The sequence below is a fragment of the Mus caroli genome, unplaced genomic scaffold (assembly GCF_978045245.1).
Source record: "Mus caroli unplaced genomic scaffold, Mus_caroli_1 scaffold_8, whole genome shotgun sequence".
In the NCBI taxonomy this organism is placed as follows: Eukaryota; Metazoa; Chordata; class Mammalia; order Rodentia; family Muridae; genus Mus; species Mus caroli.
Window position 1 is genome coordinate 65,658,417 of NW_028227263.1, and position 22,558 is coordinate 65,680,974.

Sequence of the window (22,558 nt, forward strand, 5' to 3'; positions counted from 1 at the left end):
ACCTGATCTACAAAGCAAGTCCAGAACAGCTAGGACTTGTTACACAGAGAAATCTCCTGTCTTAAAAATACCCAACCACCCAACCAACCAAACAAACAAACAAACATTAAACGAGGCAGAGACAGGTGGGTCTCTACAACCAAGTCTAGCCTGGTCTGTAGGGAGCGTTCCATGCCAACTAAGGCTACAGAGTGAGACCCTATCTCAATAATAGAATACAAATTTTTAAATTCTATGTAGCCAAAATACAGTAAAATTTAGTTTCTTTACTAAAGGTAGAATTTTGGATGTGTGGTATGAATATGGGAACAGTCATATTTGGTGAGTATTAGCAGTCTAAATGAAGAATTTTAACTTAAATGTTCTCCTCTTTGACAACCAAGACGTATTTGTATGTGGTTATGTGCATATGAGTGGAGGACCCACAATGTCCAGAAGAGGGCAGCAGAGTTATAGGTGGGATGCCCAGTGTGTGTCCTCACACCCTCATACTTGGTGGCAATTATTTAGCCTATGTGTGTATCCGTTTACTAAACCACAGGCCCTTCTCTATAATGAGGGTCCAACACAGGTCAAGATTAGAGTTAGAGACCAACAGATATATGGTCGATGAATGAATACTTCTCTATATGTCTACAAAGGCCAAGCTTTCTAAGCAATAGAAAGTGTGCTCAGACAATGTATTTCTTTCTGTGAATGATGTGCATAGGTATGTGCACAGGTGCGTGTGTGTGGGTGCACAGGTAGATAAAGGCCACAAGCCAACTTAGGGTATGGTCCCTCAGGAACTTTCACCTTGATTTTTGAGACAGGGTCTTTTTCTTGGACCTGGGGCTCACCAATTCAGCCTGGCTGACTGACCAGTGAACTCCAAAGATCCACGTCTCTGCTTCCCCACCCAATGCTGGCATTATAAGCATATGACACTGTGCCCAGCTGTCGTAAGTGGGCATTGAAAAGTGAACTAGGGTACGCATATTTGTGAGGCAAGTAATTTAGCAGTGTCCCCAGTCCCAACAATTAGACAATTCTGCAAGCATGGGGCTGGGGAGATGACGCAGCAGCTTAAGAGCACTCATCGCTCTTGCCGAGGAACTGGTTAGGTTCCCAACAACTACGGCAGCTCACAACTATCTGTAATGTAACTCTGACAGGCTCTCTTCTGATGGTGGCCATCAGGTGCAGTACAAACATATAAGCAAAACATTCACATGCATTTAATAAATCTATTTTTTAGTCGTGCAGAACAAACCCGGGTGGTATCATATAAGCTTCTGCATTACAAGCAACGTCAGCAGTTTTTCCTTTCATCCTGTCCCACCTCTTCCTGCTTAAATTCTCAGAGAATAAAGGCCCACTCGTTCTCTGGCCACTCTGATGCAATCTTTTAATCTTTTCTTCTTTGATTCTTCTCTCTCTCTCTCTCTCTCTCTCATTATTTCCCATGATCTCTTCATCTTCAGCAGTCCCAGCCCCCCAGTATCTGCCATGAGTCCCCTTTAGACTGCTTTCTGGCCTTTCTGTTTGTTTTTCCAACCACAGTGCCTTCCACTGTGACAATACAACTTTATCTCCTCTCGCCCAGGTATAGGGTCATCATCTTTGTCATCAAACAAGAAAGAGTTCTCGCTCTTTGGAGTATTCTAGACCTTCTCCTCCTCCTCCTCTTCCTTCAGAAACTGTTGGAACTAGTATTTTTCTGCAGCAAACATTGCTCTTTCTCCAATTAAAAAAAAAGAAAGAAAGAAAAAGAGACACTCCGTTCTTAGTAGCAGTCTCCTCGCTTCTCGAAACTCTGCGTCTCCTTGTGGGTCACGCACCGTGAGCTTTGAACTTTCTTCTTCTTTGTCATTTAAAATAACAAGGCGATTTCATCTTGTGCTTTTGCGAGGCAACCATGTCTACCTTTAGTTTCTGTTTGCCGCACGTGCAGAAATTCCAGCCTTGTTTTGAGCACACTCGAATCAGAGGTATCTGGCCCAGCATAACTGAGACAGTGTGTCGAAAGAGTGTTTCTAGAAAGCCGGTAGATTTGCCGTGGCAGCTTTTACAGCATTTGTCAATGACAGTTAACTTATCAAATTTAACTTTTTTATCTGACAATGATGACTGGCATTAAACTCTCTCGTGTACATATTTCTGTAAATCTCATCCAATGACTTTAATCCCCGGCTGAGTGTTAAGCGTTTGCCTTCTTAGCCCTCTTTTCTCCTAAACAACTGGAAGACAGCCATGATGCAGAGGATGGTGACAGAATGACCTTGCTCTCTGCTTGCTTTTTTCTTTTTAAATCATAATACCACCTAGCCCAAAATGGCCTTGAACTCACATGTAGATCAGGCAAGCCTCAAATCACCATGTGCATGCTATTTATTTAGGTACAGGCCTCTGATCCCAGCACTCGGGAGGCAGAGGCAGGCAGATTTCTGAGTTTTTTGTCTTTTTGGTTTTGTTTGTTTGTTTTTTAATGTGCATTATGTATGTCTGAGTGAGGGTGTCGGATCCTAGAGTCACAGACAGTTGTGAGCTGCCACATAAGTGCTGGGAGTTGAACCCAGGTCTGCTGGAAGAGCAGTCAGTGTTCTTAACTGCTGAGCCATCTCTCTCCAGGCCCTGATGTTTGTGTTTTAGGCCAGCCTGGTCTATATAATGAGTTCTAGGACATTCAGAGCTACATAGTGAGACCCTGTCTCAAAACAACAAAACAAACAAACAAACAAAAGGACCTAGGTATTAGAATCATCTGATATGAACACACAAGGCACAATGGCTAGGAGGTGGGAAACTTTCCAGAAGTTGGAGATGTGATATGTGACAGGCGTGACCCTGGATCCCCTAGAGTGGGAGTTAAAGGCAATGTTGAGCTGGATGCTGGAAACCAAACTTGGGTCCTCTGAAGAACAGCGAAAACTCTTAACTGCTGAGGCATCCTACTAGCCTTCAAACGCTAATGTGTCTGACTAAGGAAGCTATCTTCTTGATTATGTTCAAGCTGTAGGTTCCAGTCAAGCCTCTGACATTGTAGTTTTTGTGTCTGCCCATTTTCAAGGCCTTTTCCTGTAGTATCTGGATCTGTCCTGGGCATGTGCCACCCAAGTGGCTAGCCTGATACTGGAATGATGGGCCCAGTTACAGCCACTCTCAAACAGGTTTTGAAATGTGTAGCGTTTGTGAAGTCAGGTTATTCATGGTTCTCAGTGGTCATTCTCCAAGCCACCCCTGTTCATGATCTCCCCAGGACTTTCTAGGTCCCTAGGTCTCTGGAATTTCATTATGCAGCTCTGCTATATAATTTCACCTGTGAGCCTGGCCTTGGACAAGGAAGAGACTCTAAGGAAAATAAACAAAACCCCTCATCAGAGCTCTGTGCCACGGTCCCGTCAATACAGAGAACATTCTCCTTCCTCAAGGTTCTAGACACCTGGCTTCTGCCACCATGTCACCATGATGAGTCACAAGGGAGACCTAGCCTCAAGTCTGACCTAGAGGGCTATGTCCTCAGCTGGCAGCCAGATCTAACCAGTAAGACGGCCAAAGGGGCAGATGCCAGCAGGTCAGAGGTTGCACACTTGACACAGGCCCCCAGCCACGAACTCTCTCCCAGCAGCCTACATACCCAGAGGTCTCAGCGCTAGGGCTAAGGTCAGTACATACAGCCAGGGTACACCCTAGAGCCTGAAGAGAGTTAGCACAGGCTCATCACAGCCTCTGCTCTCAACATCAGGCTGGGGAGTGAGACAGGGCTCAGGAGAACTGCTCTCAGACCTGCCTGACTTCTAACTCAGTGTTTCCCCGTGAGAACCTTGTCTTTCCCCTCAGACCCCCATCTCACAGTGGAGAAGAGTCACGGCGGGTGCCTTTGTATTCCTTTGTATTCGCACTGTAACTTCCATTCCAGCCTCTGAGATTGTAGATGTCTGTTGGTCCATTTTTCAAAGCCTTTCTAGGTGCATTCAAATTCTCTTTTCTTTTTTTTTTCTTAAAGATTTATTTATTTATTTATTTATTTATTTATTATATGTAAGTATACTATAGCTGACTTCACTCTTTTTTTTTTCTTTTTTTTTTTGTTTTGTTTTGTTTTGTTTTTTTGAGACAGGGTTTCTCTGTGTAGCCCCGGCTGTCCTGGAACTCACTCTGTAGACCAGGCTGGCCTTGAACTCAAAAATTTGCCTGCCTCTGCCTCCCAAGAGCTGGGATTAAAGGCGTATGCCACCACGCCCGGCTTGTAGCTGACTCAAACACACCAGAAGAGGGCATCAGATCTCCCTATGGATGGTTGTAAACCATCATGTGATTGCTGGGATTTGAACTCAGGACCTTCTGAGCCATCTCTCCAGCCCCTCTCTTTTCTTTTTTGAGATAGTGAAGTCAAGGGATGGCCTTGAACTTCTGATCCTCCTGCTTCTACCTACAGAGTGTTAGGATTAGAGGCATTCACCACCACACCCAGTTTACGTGGTACTGAGACTCTCACCTCGGCCTCCTGCGTCCTGGGCAGGACGGGGATCTACCACGGAGTCACATCCCAATCCCGTGCCACTGTCTATAGTAGCTAGTTCTTTGTTGAGGTTTCTGGCCTCACCCTTCCCCTTCTTGAATTCAGAAAGTATTTTAGTTTTTCTACTTATCTTAGATTGGTGCTAAATATTATATATGAAATACTTTAACGAAATACTTTGAAAAGAATTAAAAAAAAAAAAAAAAAAAAAAAAGACCAGGCATCTTAAGCATCCACACAATTCCCACCCAGCATTTGGGAAGCTGAGACAAGAGGATTGCAGCAAGTTAGAGTCACGGAGGCTCTGGGAGTCCCGGCTCCTCAGTACTGCCTGTGAGTACAGGCAGGCAGTATGGTTGCCCAGCGTTACATGAGCATTGTGGAGCCAAACTCAGGTCCTCACAGCTGCACAGCAAAGCTCTTCACCCACTGAGCCCCCTCTTAAGCCTCTGGGCTTACCACTCTGGATGTCAGTCTCCTCCCAGAACCTGGCCCACAAACTTCCCACGTTGTTAGCTCTCCAGTGATCTCAAGAAGACACTTCTCATACTTTGCTCTGATTTCCCGGCTTTACTGAAGTGTGAGGTTGGTCTGAACTTCCTAACCCAGCATGAATGGACACTAGAACACCTAAGCCAGCACGAACGGAAGCTAGAACTCAGCAAGTCCCAGTTCTCTCTTCCTTTGCCTCATCCAAACCTTAATGCTGTAGGGAGACGGAATACAAGACCTAGGAGGGGAGAAAGCATGGAGACGCTCCTGGTGCTCTGTGGCTTTGTGAGCAAGGTGGTAGGGCCAGGCGGCTCTGCAGCCGTCCTCCAGCCCACCTTACCTCGTCCCCCTAGCTTCCTTCTGTTTGCTGTCCCTGAAATGGTGCCCTCCCTCCTTGCATCTGGTTTCTTTGTATGTAAAGATGTTATGGGTATTGTTTTCCATTTCAAACAATTCCATTCAATATTTTCCTCTAATGCTCTATCACTAGTTACAAATCCATGATGCTAAACAGGTCTGGCCTCTTCTCAGATGTCTCTCCCATTGAAAGCTGAGACGGCAGCTCTCCTGCTCAGCCTCAGAGCCTGGCAGTTAGCATCCACTGTATTGCCTTTGCATTTATCACCAGTGTCCGTGTGGATCATCCCTTGATTAGGTAGGTAAGACTCTCCCCAGCTCCATCACCCCTCAGGACACCCTGGAAGACACAGGTCTAAGGTAAGGCAGGAGTTCCCACCCTTGGGATGGCCATTTCTTAGAACCTACAGAGCTTGTCAGGGGATGAGCTCAGAGGACAGGAGAAGTGGCTGCTCTTGCAGAGGACCCGGGTTTGGGTCCTACATGGTGGCACACACCCACTAGAGTCCCAGTTCCAGGAGATCCTCAGGAAAAGTACTCATACATCTCATACATATTCTTTAATTTTTAAAGAGGGAGAGGCCTGCTCAGGTCTCTCACGCTTGTGCTGTTGCCTGCAAAGCTCCAGGCAGGTGGAGGAAGTGCTTAAAATGTTCTTGCTATGGTGTTCAAGACTTAATCATGTGGAATTTTTTAAAGCATGGAGAAATGCCCACGAAATAATTATATATACATACACACACACATACACACACACATATGCAGTATAGAAAACTACATTAGGGCAGCAAGATGGCTGAGCAGATAAAAGAGTCTGGTGTGCAAGTTTGATGACCTGAGTTCAATCCCTTGTTCGCACAGTGATCGTAGAAAACCAACTCCTGGAGTTGTCCTCTGTCCTATACACACACTGTGAGATGAACTACCCTACACACACACACACACACACACACACATACACACACACTCATACACACACACATATACACACACATATATACACACACATATACACACACACATATACACACACATATATACACACACATATACACACACACATACACACACACACACATACACACACACACACACATTGCCGCAGACCCTCTGGGCCCCTTTGTCTGTGTGGAACGGGTCTCTAGTCTCGGGTGGGCAAAGCGTCGGGTGAATGACAGACAGATGCACACAGGACCCACCCGCGACTAGAGACCCGTTCCACGTTCCACGCAGACAAAGGGGTCCAGAGGGTCTGCGGCAACACATATACCCAATGATAATAGCAGTACTGGTAAATGGAAATAAAGAGCTAGAGAGACAGCTCAATGATTAAAATACAGCTTTGTTTTTTGTTTTGTTTTTGTTTTTGAGACAGGGTCTCTCTTTGTAGTCCTGGCTGGCCTCCAACTCACGGAGATCCACCTGCCTCTGTCTCCCGAGTACTGAGATCAAAGGTGCACAACACCACACCTAGCAAACTTGCCGCTCCTGCAGAAGACCTGGACTTGGGTTTCAGAGCTGTGTGGTGACTCAGAACTGTCCATAACCCCAGTTCAGAGACCTGATATTCCCTCCATGGGGCCCACACTGCAGAAGGAAAGAATCAACTCCTGCTAGTTGTCCCCTCACCTCCACACACATTTGGTGATATTGCACACACATACATACTCGCACACACAGGCATACATGTATATGCACACAAATAAATAAAATGCATATCTATCTACATGTTAAATGCATGTTTCACACAAATATTGAATTTTTTTTAAAGCTTACCAAAAATATAGACATAAAATAAGAGCCAGACATGGTTCTGGCAGAAGTAGAACCAGGCTCAGCTCCTGAGGTGCCTGCGCTGCCTGCAGTGTCCCCACCCAAGGGAGGGGTGAGCTGGCCCATCCGCCCCTAGGCCTGCCAGGAGGATTCAGCCACCTTGGTGTGGGTTCCTACCCTTAAGGGCAGAGAAGCCAGGCTCGCACACACACTTGGCAGCCAGCCTGATTGATCACTTCCTAAATGAGTTCCCTTGGGGCCTCCAAAGGCTATTTTTCTGGAAGGCTGTTTGTTGTGCAGCCTGTGGCTGTTGGGGGGCATAGAGTAGACCTAGCAAGTTTTCCTGAAGCCACTGGGGAGCTGATGTCCCCAGGAACTGAAATCGAGGTAGGCAAAAGATGCAGAGTGTGTGTGAGGTCTTTGAGATTTGTCCCACCCCAAAGCCCTCTGATGTACTTGCCCCACAGCCTAACCTTAGCACTGAAACACAGCCCAGCACCCCCGAGCCCAGGGTTCTCTTTCTTCCCTCTTGCAGGCTCTGTCTTTGTGGGAAAGTCCATCTCAGTTATCCACCAGACCCCTCCTCCCCATCTTGCCCTAAGCTGCAGAATCCATGTTCCCTTGTGTGTTTCCCTCCACCGTTCCAACTGTCTATCCTGCCTACGGGCCTGTGACACACACACACCCCCCCAGAGAGCCTCAGCTCATGGAGGGGGCCAAGACTCTGGACTTCTCTGCCCTAAGAAACAATCTCAGTGCAGTTCCTGCCCAAGTCAGAGGTTATCACCACTACATCTAGTAAAGAAAAATATGGAGCAGGGCGTGGTGGCACACGCCTTTAATCCCAGCACTCGGGAGGCAGAGACAGGCAGATTTCTGAGTTTGAGGCCAGCCTGATCTACAAAGTGAGTTCCAGGACAGCCAGGACTATACAGAGAAACCCTGTCTCGGAAAACAAACAAACAAACAAACAAAGAAGAAAAATATGGAGCACAATAAATTGAAATTTCTGAATAAACAGTAAGATAATCTTTCTATAAATGTGCCCCATTTATCTCACCCCACCCACACACATCAGAAGACGGTCTTCCCTCTTCCTGACCCATGTTTTGTAAGGCCAAGGATATGTGTGGTAAAATGTGGTATGGTGTGACAGGAGGGGGTGCCTTAGCGGGCCCATGCTGAGGTATCCCTGCCACCCTTGAGGTACCAGTCATAGAATAGAATAGAGCTCTATTCTGGTATAGAACAGAGTTTGTTTGGGGTCATAGGAAGGAGGGGGGTTGAGAAGGGAGTAGAGGCAGAGGAAGAAAGGGGACAGAGAAGGAGAGAGAGAAGGGAAAGCTAGGAACACAAGGAGAGGGGAAAGGAGGAGGGGGAGACAGAGAAAGGGGTCTGAGAGAGAAAACAGTCAGAGGGAGGGAGAGGCCAAACAGCCCCTCTTTATAGCTGTTGCCAGGTAACTGATGGGCAGAGGCTGGAAGGAATGCTAACATGCTAACACTGACCAAAGGTAAAACACTTTAACCCTAGGGGAATCTCCCCCACTCCGCCCCCGAGCATGAAACCCCAGCCACCTCTCATCCTCTGTACCCCAATCCTGAAGCTCCACGCTGCTGACACCCATGTGCTTCTGCCTCCTTCACGCAAACATTTTCCTCTTGGCTACCTGTTCCCTAGAAATGATGAATTCCTGTTCCCAGCTTCCCCCTCCCCCTGCCGCCATAGTACATCTTATGCCACCCACACTGAGGTCGCGTACACACCTACCATGCCTACCAAGGACACAGTTCTTGCAATGTTCTGCGGGGCGGGTATGAATTACTATTTTGTCTGTTACTACTGGCCCAAGATCACACCTTGTTAAGGGCCATGGGCCAGGTATGTAGATAAGCCATATCCCAAAACCGTAAGTAAAGCCTGAGTAAAACAGTACTTCTTAGACATTCCGTTTTAGGGGTCCTGGGGGTGGTTTGGTTTTGAAACAAGGTCTTGCTATGTGTCCTATTCCTTGACTCACTCTTCTGCCTACGTCTCCCAAGTGCTTGGATTATCATGTACACTATTTTCTTTTTTTCTTCTTCTTCTGGTTTTTCAAGACAGGAGTTTTCTGTGTAGCCTTGGCTGTCCTGGAACTCAGAGATCTGCCTGCCTCTGCCTTCAAAGTGCTGAGATTAAAGGTGTGTGCTGCCACTGCCCTGCTAACATACAGTATTTTCAAGTCTTCTAGCGAGCATCGCATAAACTGCTGCATACTCCAGAATACTCCCATCTCCCTCACGAAGCAGTGGTTACTTATCCCTCTTCCTCTTCCCAGAGAACAGTATCGTCCCCCTCTTCCCTCTGCCAGGAACCTCTCTATTCTCTCAGACAAAAAGAGACATAGTCAGGCTATGCTGCCTGGATGCTCCTATCTGGAACACAGCCATGCCTGTGGCCCCTTGTGCTTGGCTGGCACTTCAATCCTTCCCCACCCCTTCTATAAATAGCCCACCACTCACTAGCTGCCAAGCCCTTACAGCAAGAGTTTCCATGAGGTCAGCTTCCCAGAGCAGTCTCTAAGCACTCAATACCCACACTTACCTCTCCTGGAGTCTTGTGGCTTGTTTGTCCTTGCAAGGGGCTATCTCGGGTGCCGTGTCTCCGTCGAGCAGGGGGTGTTGGGACCTGGGTAGAGGCTGAAGGTAGAGCCTTCCCTAAGCTCTGGGCCATAGATTCTGAAGTCTGACTTGAGGGAGAGGTGGTAGTTGACTCCGCTTTGGATTTAGGAGGGGCAAATCTCTTCCTGTTCAAAGGCTTAATGGGCGGGGGAACCATGGAAGATGTGGGCTGGCTGGAGACCATCGGTACCTTCTCCAGTCTAGACTTGACCGGTGTCTTTCCTGGGGGACTTTCTCCAGCTACCCTGGTACTTGGAGGTGGAGGCTTTTCCTCTTCCTGGGACCTGCCTGCCCGGGTGGTCTCCATGAACATGTCCTTCAGGGAGAAATACACCTGCTCTGAGCTGAGGCTTGAAACAGGGGTGGGTGCAGGGACTGGGACAGGGGCCGGGGCCGGGGCTGGGCCGGGGGCCGGGGCAGGGGCGGGGACATCCTGGACCTTGTCTTGAATGCCCAGGACAGAGGCTGTCTTCCTGGTGCTTTCTACCCCAGGCCCCCGTGCTACCCCGCCTCTGGGCTGGGTCTGAGCTAGCTGTGTATCCACCGACTTCTCCCTTCTACTGGAGTTGGGTTTGTCTGTACTGGGGACGACGTTTTCTGAAGAGCACTGGCTCCCTTCTGCCTTTTCTAACTCTGGCTTCTGCTCTCCTGGTTTAGATTCCTCATCCTTCCTTTTTTTCTTAGCCCCAGACTCCTTTGGAGGGCTGTTCTGAGGTCCCAGTTCCATGACCTCGCAGATGTATGTCAGCAAGCCATGCTCTCCATCTTCCCCGTTCTCTGGAGCAGGCTCCCCATTGGTGGGCGCCTCTCCAGGAGCAAAACTGTTGTTCAAACCCAAACCCGGGTGCTGAGCAGACTCAGTCTCTCCTTCCTGCCAAGACGTTGAGGAGCCTTCCTCCATTTCCCTGACTGGCGCGGAGAGGACAGCCTCTTCGACTCCACTCAGTCGGCGCTTTCTTTGGAAGCGGTCGGGACTGATCTTGCGAAGAAGCGTGTCCGCCTCCCCTGAAGCCTCTTTCCCATGCTTCCAGCTCTGCTCAATCTCTCTCATCTTGGCTGCAGCCTTGCGCTTCAACTTGGCAAACCAGCGCTGGTGAATCTTGTACTCCGTCATAGTGCCCACCTCTAGGACCCCTGAGCAGGACACGATGCCCTTGGTGTTCCGGGCAGAGGCTTGGTAGATGGCAGCATCTTCTTCCCGACACCTAGAGGTAGGAGCATGAGGCGCCATCTCTCCCCGCTCCTCCCCACAGCCAGAGTCTCTGGCATTGACCACCGGCTCCCTCCCAATCCAAGTTGTGCCCTACTTTAGGCATCATGAATTTCCTCAGTTACAAAGGAGGAAACTGAGGCCACAAAAGGACAGCTGACCAAGGTCATGCTGTCCCAGGAGGGATTAGACTCGGGGCCCAGAAGAGCTCCCTTCAGAAGCAGGTGACCAACACAGCCCTGAGAGTAGTAATGACGGCACTGTTGCTTTTCCTGGCTGCTGACCTCATGGAAAAGGTTTCTGGGGGTCAGGGCCTCCTCTGGTTGCACTCACTTGTGGCTGTCAGAAGCACGTCTGCCCTGGCCTGGGGAGATCCCAGACACTGGCAGAAAGCACAGTTCACCAGGTAGATCAACTCAGTAGCAGAGCCCTGCCCTCTAACTCCAGAGAGTGCCTGGGCGTTTCCACCCAGCTGACTCCAGGTCTGATGGCAGGATCCAGCGCAGGGCCCTCGGGAGGGCAGAGAGCCATGCCGGCCCCTCTCCCTCACCTGTACAGCTGCAGTGTGTGACGGTTGCCTTGATGAGTGATCTCGTATTTTGGCAAGCCACAGTAACGGTCCAGTTCTATGTCATCCTTGTACCAGGTCACCTCTGGCTCTGGGTATCCTGACAAGGAAGCAAGAGATTGAATATTAGTAGGTGAGATCCAAAGTAGTGGGAGGAGAAGCAGAGGCAAGGGCTTCCAGCTGTCTGAAGAGGCTGGACGGTTCCAGTGCCCCAGGCCCTCCGGAGGCACTGTCCCTGTCACTCAGCTCAGCTTTGGAAAGTAGGATCTGTCAAAGCAGAAAGCATTCTCCCCTCTGACTGGAAGGATGAGAACTAGGGGAAGAGACTTCTTAGCTTTCAACTAGAAGAGAGATCTTTTATTTATTCACTCATTTATTTATTCATTTATTGGTCTCTTTGAAACTGGGTTTCTCTGTGTAGCCCTGGCTGTCCTGGAACTGACTCTGTAGACCAGGATGGCTTCAAATTCACAAGGAGCCACCTGCCTCTGCCTCCAGAGTGCTGGGATTAAAGGCACATGACACCATCACTTGGCTTATTATTATTATTATTATTATTATTATTATTATTATTATTATTATTGAGACAGGGTCTTTCTATATAGGCCTTGCTGTCCTGGAACCATGTAGACCAGGCTGGCCTTGAACTCACAGAGCCCTGCCTGCCTCTGCCTCTGAGTGCTGGGATAGAGATGTGCGCCACTGCACCTGAGCCTGCAGAAGCCATCTGTGGAGCTTTTTATGCCTTGCCTTCCATCTCTGCTCCTGTTTCCTCTGCTACACCTGAACTGTCTGTTGAGGTCACCTGTGACTTGCATATTGCTAAATCACTCTTTGATTCTTAGGCCTGACTGCCTACTTCCTAGACCGACTTTAGCTGCTCAAGGAGCAGCAAGGACCCCCTGCTGTTGTGACCTCTAGCCCAGCCCTCTCCTCTCAACTCCTGACTGTACATTGACTTCATATCTGCACTTAAAGGCCTAGCAGGCCACGGGTGTGACCTTATCCTATCCCAAGCCGATTCACACACAGCTCAGTAAGGGGACAACCCATCCCCCAGTGTGGCCCAGGCCACAGCCCTGAGTCTTCCTTTTTCCTTTCTTCTCACACCCACCTGTCAGATAGTCCTACAGGCTCATCCTTTGGAGCAGACCCAGGATCTGACCCTTTCCTGTCACATCCTTGTCCCCACCACCTTCATGCCCCACTTGAGTCCTGCCCCTGTCGTGGCCTCTCTTCAACTGGAAACGCCACAAGCAGATTGTGACTTCCAGATCCGTCTACTCTCAGCCACACTCAGAGCACCCCAGGAGCCCCACCTCACACAGGCACACACGGTCTGCACCCTGCAGCGGCAGCGGCCTGATCTCATCTCCCTCTCCCCTTTGTGAGCTGCACCCCGGCCTCAGTCTTGTTGGCTCACACTAACAGCCCAGGAGGCCACATCCTGCGCCACTCTGCTTCCTGTCTAACTCCTCACAGAGGCCTTCCAACAGCCTGCGCGAGCCTGTGGCTCTCTCCCCCTCAGCCTTGCTGTCCTCCCTCTTCTTGCATCTTTCTTCCTAGAGCACACTGCCATGAGACACACTGAGCTTGTTAATTTGTGTGTGTCCTGTCTGTCACAGTGTGCCCATCACGGAATATCGAATATCGGCTTCGCGACAGCGGGGACTTATCTGTGTTTGTCACTGCTGCATCCCCGGTTCCTAGAATAGTGCCTGGTAATGCAATCCACAATAAGTAAATATTTACCATCAACTATATGGAGAGCTATGGTCCAGAGAAGGAAGCGAACTCCTTGGCTGGGGATTTGGTCTTGGATCAAGTAATACTGAAGGCATGGGTACATACCCTCAGTTACAAGCCCCGCCCCTTCCCGCCACTAGTCACACCTTAGCTTAGCTCCTTGGCCATCTCTCCTACTAGACCCAAGACTCAAGTGGGCAGGAGTCATCCTGTGTTCAGTACCGTATCTCTATCATCTGCACCAGTGCCTGCATAGCGGTTCCTCCATAACCCACTGTCAGACGAGCAAGCAAAGGAGTAAGGAACAGGAAACAAACCCACGGGAGCCCCCGCCGAAGCATATGAGGAAGGGCAAAGGGCAAGCAAGGGAAGTCGAACATCAGCGGGGAGCAGGGGAGGCAGGGCTACAGCCGTCTGGGCCAGGAACAAACTGGGCTGTGCTGGCTGTAAACCGAGCCCTGTGTTTCCACTGTGCGCTAAAGCCCTGGGTTACATCACTGTGCGTGTGGCCAGGGCAAGCACAGGTGCTCTCACCATCTTGTGGGATGATCTCACCCACCAGGGCCTTGGAGTCTTCTGCCTCATGACCTGCCCGGGAGGGACATCCTCAGCCTGCAGTCCAAGAGAGGCTGGAGTGGGGCAAAGGCCTGGGACAAGTTGGGGAACACGGAGTGGCCTACACAGCTGAGCCTGAGCCACAGGAACACCCCCATAATTCTGCCAATAATGGGGATCAGGGCTTCATAGCAAGAATGGCTTTGAAAGCCGGGCAGTGGTGGCGCACGCCTTTAATTCCAGCACTTGGCAGAGACAGGCGGATTTCTGAGTTCAAGGCCAGCCTGGTCTACAAAGAGAGTTCCAGGACAGCCAGGGCTATACAGAGAAACCCTGTTTTCGAAAAACAAACAAACAAAAACAAAACAGAACAGAACAAAACAGAATGGCTTTGAAAACAAGATTATTTGTAATTTGCTGGTTACTTCCTGGGTGATGGGCACTATGTTATATATGTTATATATATGTGTTATACACAAAAGCCCAAGAGGGTTAGGTCCTTAACTCAGCTCCACACATACTTCCATGCATGGTACACATATGCAAACACGGGGGGTGGGGGGGGGGGAGAGAGAGAGAGAGAGAGAGAGAGAGAGAGAGAGAACACTCTGGGAGAGTTCAAAATAGAACCTGAGCCTGTCGCTTTCCCCTGCCCCTTCACAGCCTACGGTCTGCTGCACAGCTAGCAGGCTCACCTAGGGAACCCAACTTGGACACCCACTGTCTTTTCCAGCCACTCCCAATTTAAAGAAACTCAGAGTCGGACAAATAGGAGTTTAGAGTTTTAAGAGAACTAACTGTCAGATATGGAATTTTCCCTGGTTCCTCTGAACTCAAATTGCTCACATTTATGGAGGGAGACTTAACTGTGTGCCAGAAGCCAAGAGACAGTCTTCACGCATGTCCCATCTACTCTCAGATCAGAATGCTCCTAGGAATGTAGTCACAATCCCCAGTACGAGACAACGAGACCCACACCCGAGGTTTAGAGCTCTTGCTGTGCTTGCAGAAGCCTGGAGTTCAGTTCCCAGACCCCACGAGGTCCTGCAAAACCACCTGGAACTCCAGTTCCAGAGACTCTGGCACCCTCTTCAGGCCTCCTAGGGCGCTGCTACTCACATGCTATACATAATATTCTGGAGCATGCGTGCATTAAAACAGTTAAAGGCTTTTTTAAGTAAGGGAGATGAAAAGGAAATCAAGGCTCATGAGTTAAGACTTCTGCAAAAGTCACCAGTGAGGAAGCAGAAGGGCCCAGACTCCAATCCCTCTCTGCTATGCAATGATCTCTGTGATTCCTGCTTCACACAGGAGGAGAGCAAGCCCCACCGGAGCTAAGGGAATTACTACTCAGGGCTACATGGCTGTCAAATGACATAGAAACTTCCCTTCTCTAGCATTCTTCCCAATGAGGATTCTGGGGCCAATGTATAACATTTTGCACCTAAAAGTCCTCATATTAGACTTATTTGCCCAAAATAGGATTCTTTCTTTTTTCTTTCTTTCTTTCATTCAAGAAATGTGGTTCTTATCACAGATTAGGTCCCTGGCTTCAACCTACCTACCTCTGATGCTTTCCTCTTCTGCCTTAGCATGTGAATAAGCACATACGTGCACATACGTGCACCCCAATACTGAATGCACCCCAGAACTGAAGAGAGTAGATGGGGAGGCCACCACACTGGGCAGAGATGAACAGTCTCAGACAGTAGCATTCCAGCCTAAAGAGGCCTGCAGGAGCCAGGAGTCAGATTGCCCAGTCACGGTCTGTCCCCACAGTGAGCGAAAGAATGCTGTAGGCTTTGTGTTCCTGCTCCAGGTCCGCAGGGGTTTCCCTCCCAGAACAGCCAGTTCCCTGCTCCCCCCCCCCCCCCGCTACAGCTGAATCTTCCTCCCCGGGACAAAGTTCCAACCATAAGGAAAGCATCATCTTCGCCTGGCAAGGTCCCAGAGTCAGGGCTGATGCATCCTACCTCTGTTGGGGGAGGGAGTGCATCTCCCAGGGAGGAAGAGCAACTGATGTTGTCACCCTGCCTCCACTAAGACAAGCAGAGACAGCAGCAGCCTCACACAGAGGCCAGTCTCAGCCACTGATCAGCCAAGAACACCTCTAGACTGAGATCGAATGTCTAACGCTGTCTCCCCAGTTCTTGGCACCCTCCTGTTTCCCTTCCCCCTTTCCCACAACCCACTCTTGGTGATACCATGGTGACCTCTTTCTAATTTGCTACAGAAAACTGAATGAACTGAGATCTGGGATCCATGTGGGATCAGGAGGGAACAACAGCAACTGAAGATGTGGATATTGTGGCTGCCCAGAGCCCTGACAACTGCACAGATTCAATTGGTAGGTGTGCCTCAGCGGGAGACCATGGCTGAGCATCATGAGATACAGGGATAAGACAAACAAACAAACAAACAACAACAACAACGTTGCTCCTGAAGTCCATGACATGGATTTGCTGATGACGGTGCTTCCTACCCAGCCTGCAACCCAAGTCCCATCCCTGGGACTCACATGATGGAAGGACAGAACCAACTCCCAAGTCATTCTCTGACATTCACACTATGGCGTGTGGCACACACACACACACACACACACACATTTAAAAATAATTATTCCTTTGGGCTCAGGGTTTTAAACCACTTGCTGTGTGAGCCTAATGACCTGAGCTCAAACCCTAGCCTCCAGGATGGAAGGAGAAAACTGACTCTTGAAAGTTGTCCTCTGACCTCCACACATGTCTTCAGTATGTCTGCCCCCATGCTCACACACATATCACACACATACATGTACTGCCTGGTTTTATGTGTCAACTTGACACAAGTTGGAGTTATCACAGAGAAAGGAGCCTCCCTTGAGGAAATGCCTCCATGAGATCCAGATGTTAGGCATTTTCTCAATTAGTGATCAAAGTGGGAGGGCCCATTGTGAGCGGTGCTATCCCTGGGCTGGTAGGCCTAGGTTTTATAAGAAAGCAGGCTGAGCAAGCTAGGGGAAGCAAGCCAGTAAGTAGCATCCCTCCATGGCTTCTGCATCAACTCCTACCTCCAAGTTCCTGCCCTGTGTGAGTTCCAGTCCTGACTTCCTTTGGTGATGAACAGCAGTATGGAATTGTAAGCTGAATAAATCCTTTCCTCCCCAACTTGCTTCTTGATCATGATGTTTTGTGCAGGAATAGAAACCCTGACTAAGATAATACACATACACACACACATACCATATATATCATACACACAGGCACACATACATACACATGCACACACATATCATACACACATCATGCCACATACATGCATGCACACATACATACCATACACACAGATACACACACATACCACAGTACACACATCACACACACACCACAGTACACACACATCTCACACACACACACACACACACACACACACACAGAATAATCATAATAATTCTTCAATTACTTCTTTGGGTTGAGCTTGAGGCAGAAAAGGCTTATTCCCATGGGGAGATTGAGAGCATTCAATAAAATGTCCCAAGATTCTGAACACCAAACTGGAGTCTGGCAAGTCCACACTGATTCTGAGAAACCATGGCACCCCCTGCCTGCTCTTCCTGAGGCTCCTCATACAGGTCCCCACAGCAAATACTGCCACTGCCCCACCCGAGCTGCCGCTGAGATGAGCCAAGTGGAAAAGATACTAATTTTGTCGTCAACATGGCCAGAGGTCAGGGAGGTCATGTGGCAAGTTAGTACTGTGGCAGTTCCTGAGAGGCACAAGCAAGTCCCACGTGCACCCTGTCCTTACAAATCTCACGATCCCAGAGGAAAAAATATGGCAAAGTAACTGAACTACGGAGGATGGAGGAGGGACTCTCCTGAAAGTGCTGAGGCTGGCCCAGAAGTTGGGGAGAGGAGGCATGAGCCAGACACAGCAGCAGTGGCCTCTAGGTAGCAGAATGGACATGTAAAACAGAGGAGAGGGGGAGACATGAGACAGAGAGACAGAGACAGAGAGACAGACACAGAAACGGACACAGACAGACACACAGACACAGAGAGAGACAGAGAGACAGGGTTCAGGGGAGACAGGGAGAACAGACAACAAGAGAAATAGGACTTTGTAAAGTCCCAAAACTTTGTAAACAGGAAGGATACAGGCACATAGGAGGTGAAGCACAGTCAGAGCCATGCTCAGGGCCTGGGTCAGAAGTGACAGAAAGTGGCAACTAGCCAGAAAACCCCCCACAGGGCACAAGACTGGTGATGGGTGGAGAGGGAAGAGGGGAGGCTAAAATGTCTTTAAAAACACAGTCTCAAAAACAAACAAACAAACAAACAACACAATGCTGGTCCTGGTGGTATGTGCACACCTGAAATCGCTGCACTCAGAAGCCGGAGGGAGATCTCCAGTTGGAGGCCAGCCTAGGCTACGCATTAGCACCCTGTCCTAAAACAAAAAATTGTGAGTGTGGATGGGTGCACCCTTAATCTCAGCACTCGGGAGGGATTAATAATTGTTAATTACCATTAATGGCAATAATTAATAACTTGGGAGTCAGAGACAGGCAGATCCTTGTGAACTCAAGACCCACCTGGCCTGTACAGTGTGCTGACCAGCAGGAGATACAGTGAGACCCTGTTCCAAAGGGCAGCAGCAGCAACAAACCAGGTAGGATAGCTCACACCTACAATCCCAAATTGGTGGAAGGAATACACTGCTGTGCTTTGATGAGTGTCTTTTAGTATAATTTGAAGCCTTCACCTACATACATGTATTAATTGAATAGAATAAAATTTCATTTCCTTGGAGACAGGGTCTCATTGCATCCCAAGATGGCTTCAAACTGACTGTGTAACAAAGGGTTACACAGTAAAGTTTATATCCTCCTGTAAATTTATGGTCCTCCTGCCTCCACCTGCAGAGTGTGGGAAACATAGAAATGCCCCTCCACAGATTTATCGGTGCCGGAGGACAAAGCTACAGTCTCGTACACGCTATGCCAGGGCTCTACCAACTGGACTGCATCCCCAGGCCTGACTTTTTTCAAAGATAATTATGGACATTCTACATAAAGCAGTACATGAGGGATCATGGAGTGAAGTTGTTTTCTAAGAAATCAGTGCTGGAGACTCAGCCAGAGGCAGTGCCACAAAGGCTCAGCCAGAGGCAGTGCATCAGGGGAAGCAACCAGGTCCTCGCCCTTGGGCGGCTCACCTTGCCTCTTCAAGCTCCCTCCTCTGCAAAGGTGGACTAGCAATAATAGAACTTCGCAGGGGTTCGGGAGGATTCAGTTGCAACACACCATGTCACACAAAGATAAAGGGTACAGAGAAGCCAGTGTCTCTCTAGCAAATTTGCTGCTGGTGGTCTGGTAATTGAGACAACCTACCCATAATGGGAGGGGTGGGGGGAGACAATCCCAAAGAATTTGTTTACCTGGCTGGGCTAACCAAGTCCCTTCAGGATTAGGGAGTGTGACATTTGGGAACCTAGCAAGCCGTTGACTAACTGGAAAAACAAACAAACAAACAAAACCCGAACAAACAAACAAAGCACTGTGTTCTTCTTGGAGGCACGTGGGTCTGGCGCTTTGCAATGGTGACTTTGCAGCTGAAGGTGAGTAGGCCTTGGGGCAGGTCAGGATGGGGCAGAGGGCAGCTGGGCCGGGAGGCATGGGAAAGGAACAATCCTGGAGCTAGTGTCCCAGCACTCATGACCTGGTCCCCTCAGGTGTCACAGGGCTTCCTACTTAAAGGCCATGGGGAGATCAGTGGAAAGCAAACAGTTGTGGTCTTGCTTCCAAACAAGCAAGGCACTTGCAGGGTGCTAAGTGTTATCCCAATGGCTCTGCAGGTATTGACCCTCTCGGCCTCCTAATGCAGTGAAGGGGTAGCAATCTGCTCCAGCACCAGGTACTAAGAAGGGGGTGAAGCGAAGGTTCCAAGCCAGCTCCCTGCCTTCGGGATCTACAGTCCGAGTAACTGCACTCTACATCCTCTAGGGCTGGATACTCCCAAGTCACAAACTGTTCCTCTTCAGTCATGTGTTTAAAAGATGGTTTCAAAGATCAGTCCTCCATACTCAGAGTATACTTGAAGGGGAAGGATCTTTGATGAGCAGAGTTTGGGGCTTCAGTGTCTTTGTTTTCTGTTTTTTGAAATGGGGTCTCATGTAGCCTAGGCCTGTCTCAAACTCATTATGTAGCTGAGAATGACCTTAAATCTTTGATCTTCTTGTCCAAGTGCTGGGATTACAGACCCGTGCCAGGTTCATGCATGCTAGTAGCACTCTACCAACTGACCAACTGAGCCCCAATCTTAGCCATGAACATGGGTTTTAAAGAAGAAAGGCAAAGCACACACGCATGTGCACACACACACACACACACACACACACCCCACCCCCACACACACACCGTGTTTCCAGAAGGGAACACCAGCCCACACAGAGATCTAACCTGATGGAAAAATAAAAGCTAAAGACAACTTGCTTAATACATGAAACCCACCTCTCTCCTCCACACCCATTCTAGCCTCCCGAGGCCCTGCTCCATGCAGGAGCCCTGATAGAGACCATGTCAATAGCATCATTACCTGTGACAATGCAGGTGAACCTGACGTCACTGTCTTCGGACACAGCACGGGACTTGAGTGTGGTCTCGAACAGTGGCTGGGTCTCCTCTGTGAGCTGAGCAATGATGGAGCAGAAGGTGCTCCTAGGAGAAGCAGAGACCATTTAGAGCCCTCCCTACAACACGCACGCTGGCCTTGCCGAGCCAAGCACAAGTCTTACCATGTCTGTCAGTCACCTGCGGCCAAACTTCCTGGGCATACCTGAGCAAATCTTTACTCAAGAACGCCTGGGCTTCCTGGCCAGGTTGGGGTGGGTCCTAAAGGGCTGAATGGAGTCTTGACCCAGGGCTATTACAATAGGTAGCTGACAGCAGGCCAGGCTCCTGAGCACACTGGAGTATAATCCTATACATGCCTATCAAACCCTTACTGGGTGATGGTGGGGAGCTGGCTTCATAATCCATTTTCACCTCTAGGGAACCCAGTGTATAGGAGAGACATACATGTAGACATACATACGTGTAGACATGTCAAGCCTCGGAGATGGATCCGTAGCATAGCTCAGTCACACCAACGGGGAAAAGGCAGCTAACTCTCAAGGATGCAGAGGTCCCGAAGGCATGGGACACTGTCCTAGGGCTCAGGCTCGGAAGAAAAGTGCCGCCACTTATGAGCACAGGCCGTGGTAGATGAAGAATGAGCTGACAGTGCCAGGGCCTTTGCCCTGAATGAGACTCTACTTTATGAACTATCAAATGAATTTTGATGCCACATAGAGCTATGGGCTGGTACTAGCAAGCCAGTGTGGGTCCTCTGCTCAATGGACACCTCGTACTGAACTAAACACAAGCCTGGCAATTGCAGGACTGCAGAGCCACAGACTGACTCCTGAACAAGCCAGAACTCTTGGTTCCCTGTGGTCAAGTCCTTCCTGCAGAACTCAGCTGAATCTGTGGGCTTATTATGTCTACCCCAGACTCACCAATAATCCTCAGGGCTTACAGTCCACTCCTTTCTGAGCACAGGAAACAGATCTCGGCACCAAACCCTTCCATGGGCCAGCAAAGACAATGCATTCCCAGGCGTGAAGCTCAACCACATAGCCAGGCTGTGTGGTGCACAAGCCGTGCCCAGCCCTCCTCCCCTTCCCAGGCACACACTCTGTGAGCAGCAGCTGGGACCGTGAGGGGAAACATCAACAGAAGCAGAAGGAACCGTGGAGAAAGATAAATCACTCCAAGCTGCCTTTCTCTGGGCTGCAGAGGAAGGGGTGGACCCCTACAGCCATGTATACTTGCCCACAACTCTCCACTGGGTACAGAGTGAGAGGTGAGGGGACACAGACAGACAGTGTGTGACCCTACAGACTTTGCAGAGAGAAGGCACCGTGCTCAATGCATCTTTCCTGTAAACATTATCCTGTACTTGAGAAAGTTTGCATCTCAGGAACTGTTTTGAATCAAGTAAGACTTCTGCATCCGTCGGTGGTGTCTAGGAATGCAGGAGCCCAGGCATGTGGAGAGTTAGCAGGAGTCTTCCCTTTAAGGCCCACCCAGGACAGGGATCTCCCTCTCAGATATCTGAGGGTCACAAGGTGCATTTGGCAGCATCCTCTCACTGGGACTTGGCACCTCACTTCCCCCTTGAAGTCATCTAGAAATAGAGAGCCTCTTGGTAACTAGATTACCAACTCCCTGAACACTCAGGATGCAATATCTGGAAATGTTTTTCTTTTCTTTCTTTCTTTTTTTAGACAGTAGGTTAAGTGAGTCTAAAACTTGTGATCTACTTGCCTTCCAAGAACCTGTGATTTACAACCCTAAAAATGCTTCAAGTGTTTCTTTTTTATTTCTTTCTTCCACTTTTTCTTTCTTCTGCCACCTTTTTGTCTTCTTCTTCCTCTTCTTCCTCTTCTTCCTCTTCTTCCTCTTCTTCCTCTTCCTCCTCTTCCTCCTCTTCCTCTTCCTCCCCCTCCTCCTCCAAGACAGGATCTCACTCGATAGACCAGACTGTCATCAAACTCAAAGAGATCCACCTGCCTCTGCCTCCCAAGTGTTAGAATTAAATGTACCACTGCACCTGACTTGAAGATGTTTCTTGTTGCTGTCAGACTAATAGCAATTTCTGATTTTGGAGAACTTC

The 22,558-nt window shown here is 49.1% G+C and overlaps 1 protein-coding gene across 1 annotated transcript in view; it reads right to left on the reverse strand.

Annotated features, from left to right (window-relative positions):
- Positions 1-22,558, reverse strand: part of Alpk3 (alpha kinase 3) — a 47,890-nt gene that overhangs the window by 16,733 nt on the left and 8,599 nt on the right. The window contains exons 3-5 of the mRNA XM_021168860.3: positions 20,438-20,559; positions 11,544-11,661; positions 9,707-10,988 (exon numbers count right to left, since the gene is read on the reverse strand). Coding sequence (XP_021024519.1) covers positions 9,707-10,988; positions 11,544-11,661; positions 20,438-20,559 — 1,522 coding nt within the window. The remainder of the gene's footprint in view (positions 1-9,706; positions 10,989-11,543; positions 11,662-20,437; positions 20,560-22,558) is intronic.